At 44.4% G+C, this 13,504-nt stretch overlaps 1 protein-coding gene across 1 annotated transcript in view; it reads right to left on the bottom strand.

The window, feature by feature from the left end:
• Dhc36C (Dynein heavy chain at 36C) overlaps window positions 1-13,504 on the bottom strand; it is a 93,921-nt gene that overhangs the window by 63,881 nt on the left and 16,536 nt on the right. Inside the window, exons 13-20 of the mRNA XM_070130484.1 lie at window positions 12,913-13,049; window positions 11,675-11,920; window positions 10,988-11,186; window positions 8,965-9,092; window positions 8,434-8,543; window positions 7,325-7,443; window positions 5,643-5,784; window positions 3,517-3,653 (exon numbers count right to left, since the gene is read on the bottom strand). Coding sequence (XP_069986585.1) covers window positions 3,517-3,653; window positions 5,643-5,784; window positions 7,325-7,443; window positions 8,434-8,543; window positions 8,965-9,092; window positions 10,988-11,186; window positions 11,675-11,920; window positions 12,913-13,049 — 1,218 coding nt within the window. The remainder of the gene's footprint in view (window positions 1-3,516; window positions 3,654-5,642; window positions 5,785-7,324; window positions 7,444-8,433; window positions 8,544-8,964; window positions 9,093-10,987; window positions 11,187-11,674; window positions 11,921-12,912; window positions 13,050-13,504) is intronic.

The following is a 13,504-nucleotide window of genomic DNA, read 5'->3' as shown; positions in this document are numbered from 1 at the left end:
AGAGAGAGAGAGAGAGAGAAAGAGAAAGAGAAAGAGAAAGAGAAAGAGAAAGAGAGAGAAAGAAAGAGAGAGAAAGAAAGAGAGAGAGAAAAAAAGAGAAAGAGAAAGAGAGAGAAAGAGAGAAAGAAAGAGAAAGAGAAAGAGAGAGAGAGAAACAGACCAGTTTACTTTCAGAAAATAAATCTATAAGGGTGGAAGGACGAAAATGATGATGGATAGAAAGAGAAAAAAAAGTTTAAAATAATGAAAATAACGGTGATATTTAGAATAACGGTATTTGACTCCCAGGATTGCCTTTGAATTTGCCTTAGACTATCGATTTCGTCCATAACTCGTAGCATGATCATGAAAACGAATACCCATAACAACGAAACATACCATTAAATGCCTATAATATCACACATTTAATATCTTATAAGAGAACACGTGGCACCCTCTGCCTTTGTTGCCATCACGTGAGCCGAGAAAACAGGCGGGCCATTTTGAATTTAACGAAAAGAATACTGCATTATTTTTTGGAGAAACGGCTTAATTAACGTTTAACAGTATATAGAGTGGCTTGCAAGTGCTTCATATCGTTACTGACGCGGAGTTTTTTTCAGCAAAGTTAAAATGAGATTCCGGTCGAGTCCCTGACAAATATCGGGTGTTAAAAGACATTTTCGTGACATGTCGACAAATCTGCGGTCTGAATACCCTAGATTAAGAACGAGTATTGAAGGGAGGCGTACTTAGTCCCATGCTATTTAACATCCTAATGCATAGATTACTAGGCGATATACCACTTGAGGGCAAAGACTCCATTATTTGCTATGCCGATGATATTTGCATTAAATCCTCATCCGAGGAGAGAATGCAACAGATCCTTGATGTGCTTTCAGCAAGGGCTACAGAGTGTGGCTTGATAATATCGACTGAAAAAACCAAGGCACTTAACCCTAAAACAATCCCTCTGCCAAGGTTTCACATCAATGACGTTGAGCTAGATCTCTGTCACCAATACAAATATCTCGGGGTGGCTGTTAATGATGCAGAGTTCATACAAAACCTGAAGAAAAGGCTGTGGGAACGTCTGAAGCCACTCAGGACACTTGTCGGCAAAGACCATGGTATTAATGTCAATATTGCTAGACTCTTTTACCTGCCATACATACGGTCGGTCATGGATTATCATGCATTGCACCTAGCATTATACAAGGAATCAGAGTTGGCTAGTTTAGAAATTGTACAAAATGAGGCCATGAGGCTTATTCTCGAACAGAACTTAATTTGTCTATGAAAGAATATTATACATAAACACCACATTTAGCGTCAAAGCAATAAGAGAACCCCTCTATTGTACAGAGTTCCAAAGACAACTAAAACATAGAATAGTGGAGCTAACTTTGAATGGCAACATCGATTCAAATTCAAATCCATGGCAGCAAGTAACATGTAAACAGTTGTCTCAGCTGAACATATCCATAACTAAGACCCTACATGGACGTTCTGCTCCGCCGTGGAAAATGTCGGACCTAAGTGTATTTTATACGACTGCCCCCAAAAAAGACAGTGTCCCCCCTGCTGTACTTCAGCAGTATGCTTTAGCAATTATCAATGAGCACCTTGAAACTATGCCCAATACTACACTGATGGATCCTTGCAGTCTGGGAGTAGAGCAGGATGCGCTTTTGTCGTATATAAAAACAATATTTTGCAGCACCAAGATTGTAGGCGGGTTCATGACTGGGCTAGCACTACGCAAACTGAGTTGGTAGGAATGCTCATAGCCACCGAATTTCTATTAAGTCAAGGCTCAGGCGTCATTTTCTGCGACTCACAGAGTGCTCTCCAGGCATTGAACACACTAGACAAAGGTGCAGGAAATATTGCAAATGACATAAGAATAAATGTGTATCGTGCAAAAGAACGAGGCCATGACATACGTTTTGTGTGGGTACCATCGCATGTTGGAATCCCCAGGCATGATCATGCTGACCGCCTAGCAAAATCAGCATGTGACAAGCAAAGTGTGGATATAGATCTTGGAGTACCTCTTGCTAGGATTTCACACATAATTAAAACTTCCTTCAAAGAGGACTTGTCTGACTTGATAGATTCTCAACGGCCTGAAAGCTGTAGCATAAAACACTATGACCGGTTTATGCAAGATGTATTCATCTATGGTTTATACAAAACAAGAACAAGACAGTGTGATATTGTGACCGCAAGAATCAGGCTGGGATATAGATTGTACTGGCAGGTCAGTACAGCCTGTAATGTTGAAGAAACTAAGTGTAAATTATGCAATGAAGAATATAAGCGAACACTTGTACATTATATCTCAGAGTGCCATGTAATACAGCCTTTCAGACCACATAGCATGAGGTATGGAGAACTATGTAACTACTTCATATCATCTGATGTCTTGGAAGATATAATTATGTTATATCCTAAATCTGAAATGTAGTATCACATGACCACATATCAAATATTACATTGCCTTTCCACGCCCAAGCCGTATGCCGGCTTGATAGATGAGTAGACAAATTACTGATTGTTCTTTTCTTTTAAATGATATATTTTAGACCGTAAGAATTTTATGATCTAGATTTACACTGTAATGCTATTATATAATGCTTTGACCATGTATCAAATGTACCACAGCTTGCCCACGCCTGTGCAGTTAGCCAGGGTGGTAAATAAAGGACTAAACTAAACTAAGTATTAATAATCGGCCGGTTTGTTAAAATTGTGCGAGGCCCGACCCAATGAATATCTGTAAATGCAGACATGCATATACGCAGGAATATATGCATATCTATCTATATATCTGATAGATTTACATTTATCTATCTCTTTACCCGGTTGATATACATGTCTAGATTGATAAATATGCATTTATTTTTTTATTTATGCATGTCAAGTATACGAATATTCTTTGGGTTCGGCCTCGCACAATTTTAACAAATCGGCCGAATAAACCGATTTTTGTTCTCTTTTTGGCCGTAAGTGATACTAAATCAGTGTCTTATTAGCAAGTTGAAACGGTGAAATGAAGAATACTAGTTCGGTGATTCTAAGACAATGGTTTCAAAATCACTGAGTAAAACGTATTGAAACCGTCATGCACAATTCTATGTAAAATTCATGAGCACACGCAGACTGACTGAGACGAGAAAAACCTTCAGAGGAAACGAAAATATGATTAAAATATTTTGTTTTTCTTAACTGCAATTGTGATAAAAAATAGTGACTTTCCACGTGACAGCAAGATTTTCTTTTACAAAAGCTTTATAAAAAAGAAAAAAAAAATCATTTAAATTTTTAAAAATACAATTCTACCAGAGAAAAGTTTAATTACCATCATTCACACTTTTACAACACCATTCTAACTGAAAAAATAACTACCCTTATTGACACTCAGACAGTTCCATTCAAAAAAATGAAAGAGAAAGAAAATAAGAGAAAAGAAGAAAAAAAGAGAGAGAGAGAGAGAGAGAGAGAGAAAAAAAATACAACCCTTATTCATCTAACCTTGAAGAACTTCGCAAGGGAGATGTAGTCGAGCCCATCCGAACAGTTGAACACGACGCACTGTTTGGCCACGGCTTTGGCGAGGTCCTTCGTGGTCTCCGTCTTGCCAGTTCCTGCGGGGCCTTCGGGGGCGCCGCCTAGGGAGGGGGAGAGATAGTAGCAGTGGGTTTAGTTTGGGTGGTGATAGTTGCTGTTTTATTTGTAGTTTTGGTAGTAGTAGCGGTGGTGGTGGTGGTGGTGGTGTAGGTAGTGGTGGTGGTGGTGGTGGTGGTGGTGGTGGTGGTAGTGGTAGCAGTAGTGGTGGTGATAGTGGTAATGGTATCAATAGTGGTTTTGGTAGTGGTGTTGGTGGTAGTAGTGGTGTTGGTGGTGGTGATAGTGGTAATGGTATCAATAGTGGTACTGATGGTGGTAGTAATAGTAGTAGTAATTGCAGTATTATTATTTACAATAGTAGTAGTAGTAATGATAGACGCAATAGTAGTTTTAGTGGTGTATAAACAATTCACCGAAAATTCAGTGGATAAAAAAAAAGAAAAGAAGAAAGAAAGAAAAAGATGAAAAAATAGATACAATATTACGAATATAATTTCATCCCCGGGACTTGGGCCTCACAAATCACGGAGAATGAGGACCAACATAAATCAAGACAACGACCTCATTGCCCTCATAAATAACGAGTCATAACTCACGGAAGAAACACTTACGACTCACTCGGTGGAGCATGGGAGCCTGTGCAAAAATCCGATCATCAAGACTCATAACTCACAACTCATAACAGGACAGCTCATAACAATTCATAACTCACAACGCATTGGTCATAACAACTCATAATTCATCTCAACAATTCATAACTGATCTCATAATAACTCATAACACATAACTCATAACAACACAGCTCATAACAATTCGTAACTCACAACAAATAGCTCATAACAACTCATATCTGACCTCATAACAGCACATAACTCAAAACAACATAAAGCTCATAACAACATATAAATTATAACAACGCATAGCTCATAAAAACACATAACTCATAACAACGCAACTCATAAAAACTCATTACTCATAACTCATGACCCTAACGATTCGCCACCCAAGAGTCATAACTCACAAAACCGAAATAAAGCATATGATCACCACATCAACACTCATAACTCATAATAACTAAACCCACAAACCATAACTCCTAAAAACTCATAACTTGCCGATATTGAGCATGGAAACCTATATGATCAACCATCAGTATCGCAACTCACAACCTACATCGATTTACAACTCACGCCTCACAACCCGCCTAGACTAAATATGAGGGCCTGGGTGATCCATTATCCCCGTCTCAGCTCATAACTCCTAATAAATTATTACTCCCGCCTTACAAAACCCACAACCCAAAACTAACAACTCAGAAGACCTCACAACTCACAACTTATAACTCATACCTCACAACAATCCACCTACAACTCACAACTTATACAACCTCATAACTCATCTATATTCAACACTGAGAACATACTAAACCCACCACGACGACTCACAACTCACAACGACTTGTAACTAACCCCCGACCCACAACCCATACCTCATAACTCACCTAGATTGAGCATGATTGACAACTTATTTACCACTCACACCTCACAACAATTCACAAAACCTACCAACTCACAAAGAATGAGCATGAATACTTATCGAGACCCAAAACTAACTTATAACTAACCAATAACCCATCTAGATTGACCATACAGTAAGTGATCCACCACCATCACGAATCACAACCCACAACTCACAATTTACCCCCACCAGACAACCCCACACTCACAACACCTCACAACCCACCTAGACCGAACACGAAAACCTACCGAGACCCACAACCTACACAACTCACAACCCCTACAACCCCTCAAAACCTCACAACCCACAACTAACAACCTATACACCACCTCACAACCACCACAATCCCCAAAACCTCACAACCCCAACCAACAACCTATACAACACCTCACAACCCCCCAATAACCTCACAACCTATACAACACCTTACAACCCCCCAATAACCTCACAACCCACAACCAACAACCTATACACCACCTCACAACCCCCCCAAAAAAACCCTCACAACTCACCCAGATTGAGCATGAGGGCCTGCGTGAGCGTCCGGTAGCAGCGATCGGTGAGTGAGGTGATGACAAGACGGCCGGTGTTGCCCAGGTACTCATAACCGTATTCCAGCTCGGCGTTGATCATCCGGACTTTGAGGATGTCGTCCTGTGAGGGGAGAGGAGGGGGTGAGGGGAGGGGAAGGGGTGAAGGGGTGAGGGGAGGGGTGAGGGGAGAGAAGGGTGAAGGGGTGAAGGGAGGGGAGGGGTGGGGGTAAGGAGAGAAGAGGGGGTGAGGGGTGAGGAGAGGGTGTGGGGAGAGGGGAGGGGAGGGGTGAAGGGAGAGGTGGGGGCGAAGGGAGAGGAAGGGAGGGGAGGGGTGAAGGGAAAGGAGGGGGTGAGGGGAGGGGAGAGGGTGTGGAGAGAGGGGAGGGGAGGGGGGAAGGGAGAGGAGGGGGTGAGTGGAGAAGAAGGGTGAGGAGAGAGAAGGGGTGAGGGGAGAGGAATGGAAGTGTGGAGAGGGGAGGGGATGGAGAAGGGAATAGATTTGAAAGGTATAGGAGAGCGGTGGGAGAAGGGGAGAAAAAAAACCTATTAGATGAATAGTCATCGATAAAGATTGACAGATTGACACAAAACAGAACGATGCACAGATCAATAGGCAAGTATAGATTGAACCATTCTTTCCAACCCCCCTTTTTTCCCCTTTTCAATAACCCTTTGACAATCTCTCATTTCCCCTTATTTGTCGTTCCTCCCTATCATTTCCCCCCTCCCCCCCACCTCCTTTCCTTCTCTTCCTTTTCCTTTAGGCCCTCCTCCCTCCCTCTCCCTCTCCCTGCTTACTCCCCCCCCCCTTCTCCCACCCTCCCCTTCTTCCTGCTCAACTCCCCTTCTTCCCCCTCCCCCTCATTTTGCACAACCCCAATCCCCTCCTACCCACTCCCCCTCTTCCTGCTCAACCCCCCCTCTCCCCCTCCCCCTCTTACTGCTCAACCCCCTCCTTCCAACCTTCCCCTTTTCCTGCTCAACCCTCAATCCCCTCCCACTCCACACCCCTCCCCCTCTTCCTGCTCAACCCCCAATCCCCCCCTCACCCACCCCATCCCCGTCCCCCTCTTCCTGCTCAACCCCCCACCCACATCCCGTCCACCCCCTCCCCCTCCTATCTCTTCCTGCTCAACCCCCAATCCCCCCCTCACCCACCCCATCCCCGTCCCCCTCTTCCTGCTCAACCCCCACCCACACACCCTCCACCCCCTCCCTCTCCAACCTCTTCCTGCTCAACCCCCCACCCACACCCCGTCCACCCCCTCCCCGTCCCCCTCTTCCTGCTCAACCCCCCACCCACACCCCCTCAACCCCCACCCCCTCCAACCTCTTCCTGCTCAACAACCAATCCCCTCCCACCCACCCCATCCCCGTCCCCCTCTTCCTGCTCAACCCCCCACCCACACACCCTCCACCCCCTCCCTCTCCAACCTCTTCCTGCTCAACCCCCCACCCACACCCCGTCCACCCCCTCCCCCTCCAACCTCTTCCTGCTCAACAACCAATCCCCTCCCACCCACCCCATCCCCGTCCCCCTCTTCCTGCTCAACCCCTTACCCACACCCCGTCCATCCCCTCCCTCTCCAACCTCTTCCTGTTCAACCCCCAATCCCCTCCGACCCTCCCCCTCCCCCTCCCCCTTCTCCCACTCGACTTACCTGCCAGTAGTACCTGAGCTGAGACAACCACGTGAAGTCAGTGAGGTCCGTGACTTTCTTCTTAATGAGCTCCTCTTTCATGACGTCACGGGCGTGGACGTCCAGGACCACGAGGGCGCCTGTGGGGGTTGAGGTATAGGGGCGTGGGGTTGGGGTACGGGGTTGTGGTGGGTGTACGTGGGTGTGGGGTTGTGGTGGGGGTATAAGGGCGTGGGGTTGAGGTAGGGGGTATAGGGGCGTGGGGTTTGGGTACGGGGATAGGGTGGGCGTACATGGGTGTGGGGTTGGGGGGTATTGGGGCGTAAGATTGGGGTACGAGGGTGGAGTTTGTGGTATGAGATTGGAGTACGGGTGTGGGGTGGGGTATGAAGGCGTGAGGTTGGGCCACAGGTGTGGGGTTGGGGTGGGCGTGCGTGGGTATAGGGGTGGGCAAGGGGGTATGGGAAGGGCAGAGGGAGGATGGAAGGGAAGGGAAAAGGGTACAGAGGGATGGATGAAGAGAGAAGTGGAAAGAGGTGAAAAGAAAGAGGAGAGAGGGGAATAGATGGAGGAGAATGAGAGAAAACGGAGAAAAGAGGAGAGAGGAGAAAAAAAAATGCCAGTTAGTTAATTAATCCAAATTATGTTTCAGTTTTGATGTATTTTCCAAGAATAAACATGCATTTAGACGAGAAATAACAAAATATCGCAACAAATAAACAATCCAACAAAAACAAAAAAGGAAAAAAAAGAAAAAAAGAAAAGTGAAAAAGACGGAAAAAAGTAAAAAAAATAATAAAAAAGAAAAAAACTAATAAAAAGGAAAAAAAGGGGGAAAACTAATAAAAAGGAAAAAGGAAAAAAAACTAATAAAAAGGAAAAAAAGAAAAAAAAGAAAAAGAGGGAAAAACAAAATATCGAAAAAATAAACAATCCAACCAACCAAAGATGAAAAACAGGGAAAGATGGAAAAAAGTAAAAAAAAAAAGTAAAAAAAAAAAAAAAAAACATAAAAGGAAAAAAAAAGAAAGAAAAAGTAAAAAAAATATATACATAAAACAATAAAATACAAAGAAAAAAAAAACAGTTAAAAAGAAGGAAAAAAAGAATAATACTAAAAACACACGTACCGAGAGTTGTCCTGTTCTGCTTGGAGAGTTGCCCGCGCACCAGACCCACAACCAACTCGATCTGCTTGTTACACAGTTCGTAATATTCCTCCATCTGCTTCGTTCCTTCCCTGAGACCGTAGGAGGGGCGTGAGGAAGGGGCGGGGCGTAAAGATAAGAATAATGATCTCTAATGATCTATTTTCAACCTTAAAGTCTATATAAAATGTAATTATCAACCAGGAGCTGGAGAAAGGGACTTTTCTCTCGTACGTAAATTTGAAATCTGGATATAATTCTAAATTATTTGAATACTTGCAGTTTTTACGAATGATATCAAATCTGTAATTAGTAGAGCGCTTTGTGTATATAAAGGCTATCAAAATATATCAATAAACAATTAAAACCTTTTTCAAAAGAACTAAATTGAACAAGAGAAACATAAAGATTAAGATGATCTCAGAAGAATTTACGAAACCAAAAGAAAACAAAGACGTTGGAAGGGAGAAAAAAAATGTAAAGAATAACAGACAAACTAACCCACCAACTCACCTCATGCCCTTTGACACCTCAGTCGTCCAGAATGTCTGTGAGACGCAGAGGACCGCCTGGCCTGGCCACTCCAGCGCCCACTCCTCTCGTGGCTTCGTCGTGTACGCCTCCATGCACGACTTGACCACCTTGGCACGTAGGAGAGAAATAAGAAGTGTTTATTGTATTTGTTTCATGGTCAATTCCTCGTCTTTTCGCTTTAATTTCTTTTTTTTTTTTTGTTCGCCCTTTTCTCTTTCCTTCCATCTCATCCTCTCTTTTCACTCCCTTTCTCTTTCCTTCCATCTCTATCTCTCTTTTTACTCCCTTTCTCTTTCATTCCATCTCTATCTCTCTTTTTACTTCCTTTCTTTCCTTATAACCTCCTTCCCTTCCCATCGTTTCCCCTTCCTTCCTAAGCCCTAAGGTGTTGAACTGAACACTGAGTTCTATCTGGAAGAAGCCCTTCTCGACATGGACACTGATTTTTTCCTTTCTGCTTCTCCTTCCCATTCTCTAATCCTACATCTCTTTCTTTCTCCATCTCTACGTCTCCTTATCCTCCCTGCTCCCCCTTCTTTATCTCACGTTCGTGATGCTAGACTCTTCTAGACCTCCCTTTTACCTCTTTCTCCTTCGTAATACTACTTCCCTTACTCTCTTCTTGTCTTCTCCCTTGGTTCCTTGGCACTTAATGGATGGGCGGGCTATTTCTTGATCTTTCTTTCCCATTTATCCTCATCCTTCTGCTTCCCTTCTCTCATTGTCCCCTTCGGTCCCTATCCTCTCTCTCCCTCCCTCCCTTTTCGGCCTAGACAATTCACTAATCCGAATTTTTCTTCCCCACTTTTCATACCCTCCCTCTCCTTCTTCTGATTTCTTCCCGCTCCTCCTTCGTCGTGTTTTCTCTGTTTTTTTTTCGACCCTTCTTTCGATCCTTTTTACTCCTCTCTTCCTTCTTCAATTGCTCTTGCTCCCTTCTTCTTCTTCTTCCCATTTCTCCTTTCCCCTCCTAATGTTATTGTTTTTTTCTCCTTTTCCTTTCGATCCCCCCTTCCTTCACTGTAAAATTTTCCTCTTTTACCCATTCTTCTTCCAATGCCTCGTTCCTTCCTGTCTCCTCCATCTTAAACTTTTCCACCCCTTCTCTTTCTTCTCTCATCCCCTCCTTCCTTCTTCCCGTTCTCTTCCTCCTAATCTTTTCCACTCCTTCTCTTTCTTTTTCCTATCCTTCCTTCCTTCTTCCTGTTCTCTCCCTATCTTTTTCCATCCCTTCTCTTTCTTCTCACATCCCCTCCTTCCTTCCTCCTGTTCTCTCCCTCCCATCTTTTTCCATCCCTTCTCTTTCTTCTCTCATCCTCTCCTTCCTTCTTCCTGTTCTCTTCCTCCTAATCTTTTCCACCCCTTCTCTTTCTTTTTCCTATCCTTCCTACCTTCCTCCTGTTCTCTCCCTATCCTTTTCCATCCCTTCTCTTTCTTCTCACATCCCCTCCTTCCTTCCTCCTGTTCTCTCCCTCCCATCTTTTTTCATCCCTTCTCTTTCTTCTCCCAATCACTAAATCCTTCCTCCTGTTCTCTCCCTCCTAATCTTTTCTACTCCTTCTCTTTTTTTTTCCAATCCTTCCTTCCTTCCTTCCTCCTATTCTCTCCCTCTTAATCTTTTCCATCTCTTCCCTTTCATCTTCCAATCTCACCTTCCTTCTTCCCATTCCTTTCCTCACTCTTCCATACCTTCTTAGTGCTGCCCCTGACACCAGCATCCATCTACACCAGCCACTTTTCGACCTCTTTCCCCACTTTTCCTCTCCTCCTCTTTCTCCGATCCCCCTTCTTCTCTTTTATCGTTTTCCTCCAATCCTCCTTCTTCCGATCTCTTTTTCCTTCCTCCTGTTCTCTCCCTCCTATTTTTTTCATCCCTTCCCTTCCATCTCCCAATCCCTCCTTCCTTCCTCTTATTCTCTCTCTCCTATTCTTTTCGATCCCTCCTCTTCCATCTCCCAAACTCACTTTCCTTCCTCCCATTCTTTCCCTCTCTCTCCCTTACCTTCTTAATGCTGGCCTTGACGCTAGCCTCCAGCTGCACCAGCCACTTCTCGACCTGCCCTCTCGCCTTGGCTGTGCTGATGATGGTGGTGAGACCGATGACCTCGCCCTCACTTGACCTGATGGCCACCACTTCCAGGTCCTCGCCGAAGTCCAAGGAGTTGACGCCTTCGAAGCATTTCTTCAGGTGAGGCTGCACTCTGAGGGCAGAGGGAAAGGGTTGAAGGGAGGGGGGAAAGGGATGGGTTTATTGCAAATGAAAATATAAAGAGGAATTATAGTTTATCAACTGGCTGTGAAATGTATTCGTTGTTGAATATTTGTTGTGAATGTGAATACGGATGGAGTTCATGGTTTAATAATTCATTGTGTGGATAGTTAATGTGAATAATCAATGTGGAGTATGGAGAATTAATGTGAATAATGCATTTGCCTCTGTTGTTAAGTAACTGATTTCGAGCTAAAAAATGTATGAAAAATGTGGGTTCACTGATTAAAAAAAGGCGGCTATTCAGATGAAGACAAAACATACGTAAATAGATAAATCAAATACACCATAGACAATAAATAACTCTTAGGATTCTATTTTCTCTCTGCATCTTGAGGAGCTCTAATAACTGAGTAGATATACATAGAACGAATTGTAGTAAAAACAAATAAATTAGAGTCTGGACGAAAAGACAATTACCTGCTGGGGTCTTTGGTCTCGCTCAGGATCTCGAGAAGCTCCTCGTTGGACAGGAAGAAGAACCTGGGGAAGTAGAGGCGCTTCTTCTCCAGGTACTCGTTGAGGCCGCGCTGGATCAGCTCCAGGAGCTCCGAGGACTTCCTGAGGCGCTCGAGGATCTTGTCCACCTCGAGCACCGACAGGACGCGCGTGTTCTGCCGGACGCTCTTCATGATGTCCTTCCATGTCTTGTCGACTGTGTTGAATCTGGCGAGGAGGCGGAGACACGTCAGGAGGAAGGGAAGAGAGGACGGAAGAAGAAGGAGAAAGGGAGGAAAAGTGGGGAAAGAGAGGACTGAAATTGGCTCGTCCATTTGTGTGTCAAGGAGAGAGAGAGGACGAGGATTTGTGGTAAAGAACTGCACTGAGTAGGATGGGGCTCACAGCAAAAAATGTTGATGATAGGAAACGTTAGGGGATTATTACCATTGCAATATAAGTGCATACATAACCATGAAAAAAATATGGGAATGGTTAGAATTTAGATACTACAGTTATGGCTGTACGAGGGTGTAGTGGTGAAAAAGTTAATGTGATGATAATAACGTGAAATATATAACTGTTTTTAAGACAAAGAAATGTACATAAGTACGGATGATACTGTGATAGGGATAATTACATTCAGATATCAGTACTTTAAGAGAATTGCAAAGAAAGGGGAAATCCTGACGTTGGTTATATTAAGATCTTAAATGATGCTGGTAACAAAACAGTTACTTATTACTACTGGTTCTGCTAACCACTACTTCTGCTACTTCCTTGTTTTACTTAACCTGGGGAGGGAGGGCGTTATCATTACGGCTAGGAATGAAGCTGCACTTTTCTTTCACTTCTCTTTCATTTTATTTACTCTTCCTATGTCTCAACCTCCTCTTCCTGTCCTTCCTCGGCTACGTATCCCTCCTTTTCGCCCTCCATCACCTGTGTCTCTCCCTCATTTTCGATCCCTACGCGTCACTTCCACCCCCCCTTCTCCATCCTTCACTTGCCTCCCTCCCTCCCTCCCTCCACCCTCAATCACGTACGTCCATCTCTCCCTTCGCCCTCCTTCCCTTCCCCCTCCCTCACCTTCTGTCTCCTTCACCTACGTTCCTCCCACTCCCTCCCTCCCCAATCTTCTCTTCCCTCACCAACATCCCACCCTATCCACTCCCTCCTCTTCCCCCCATCCCTCCCTCCTACCCTCCACCGTCCCTCACCTGCGTCCCTCCTCGGGCATCTGAGCCATGATATCCGGAGAGCCGAAAATAGGTTCGAGGTAGATCCACGTCGCCTGCACTCGGAGCCACTCGTCCACCACCTCCTGCAGTTGCGCCAGGGTCGTCTCCCACGCGGCCTGGAAGGGGGGGGGGGATAGATGGATGGGTGGATGAATAGGTTGGGGGAAGGAGGGAGAGAACGATAATAGGTGGATGGATGAATGAATGGATAAGGGAAAGGATGGGGAGATCGATGATAGGTGGAGGGGTGGATGAATAGATAGGGGAAAGGAGAGAGAGACTCATAAATGGACAGAGATAGATGGGTGGATGGAGAGATAGGGAAAAGGAGGGAGATATCGATGATAGGTGGATGGGTGGATGAATGGATAGGGGAAAGGAGAGAGAGACTGATAAAGGGACAGAGATAGATGGGCGGATGAATGGATAGGGGAAAGGAGAAAGAGCCTGATAAAGGGACAGAGATAGATGGGTGGATGGAGAGATAGATAAAAAGAGGGAGAGATCGATGATAGGTGCAGGGATGGATGAATGGATAAGGGAAAGGATGGAGAGATCAATAATAGGTGGA

This window comes from Penaeus vannamei, chromosome 2, assembly GCF_042767895.1.
Source record: "Penaeus vannamei isolate JL-2024 chromosome 2, ASM4276789v1, whole genome shotgun sequence".
Classification (NCBI taxonomy): domain Eukaryota; kingdom Metazoa; phylum Arthropoda; class Malacostraca; order Decapoda; family Penaeidae; genus Penaeus; species Penaeus vannamei.
This window is presented reverse-complemented; position numbering and strand designations above follow the sequence as displayed.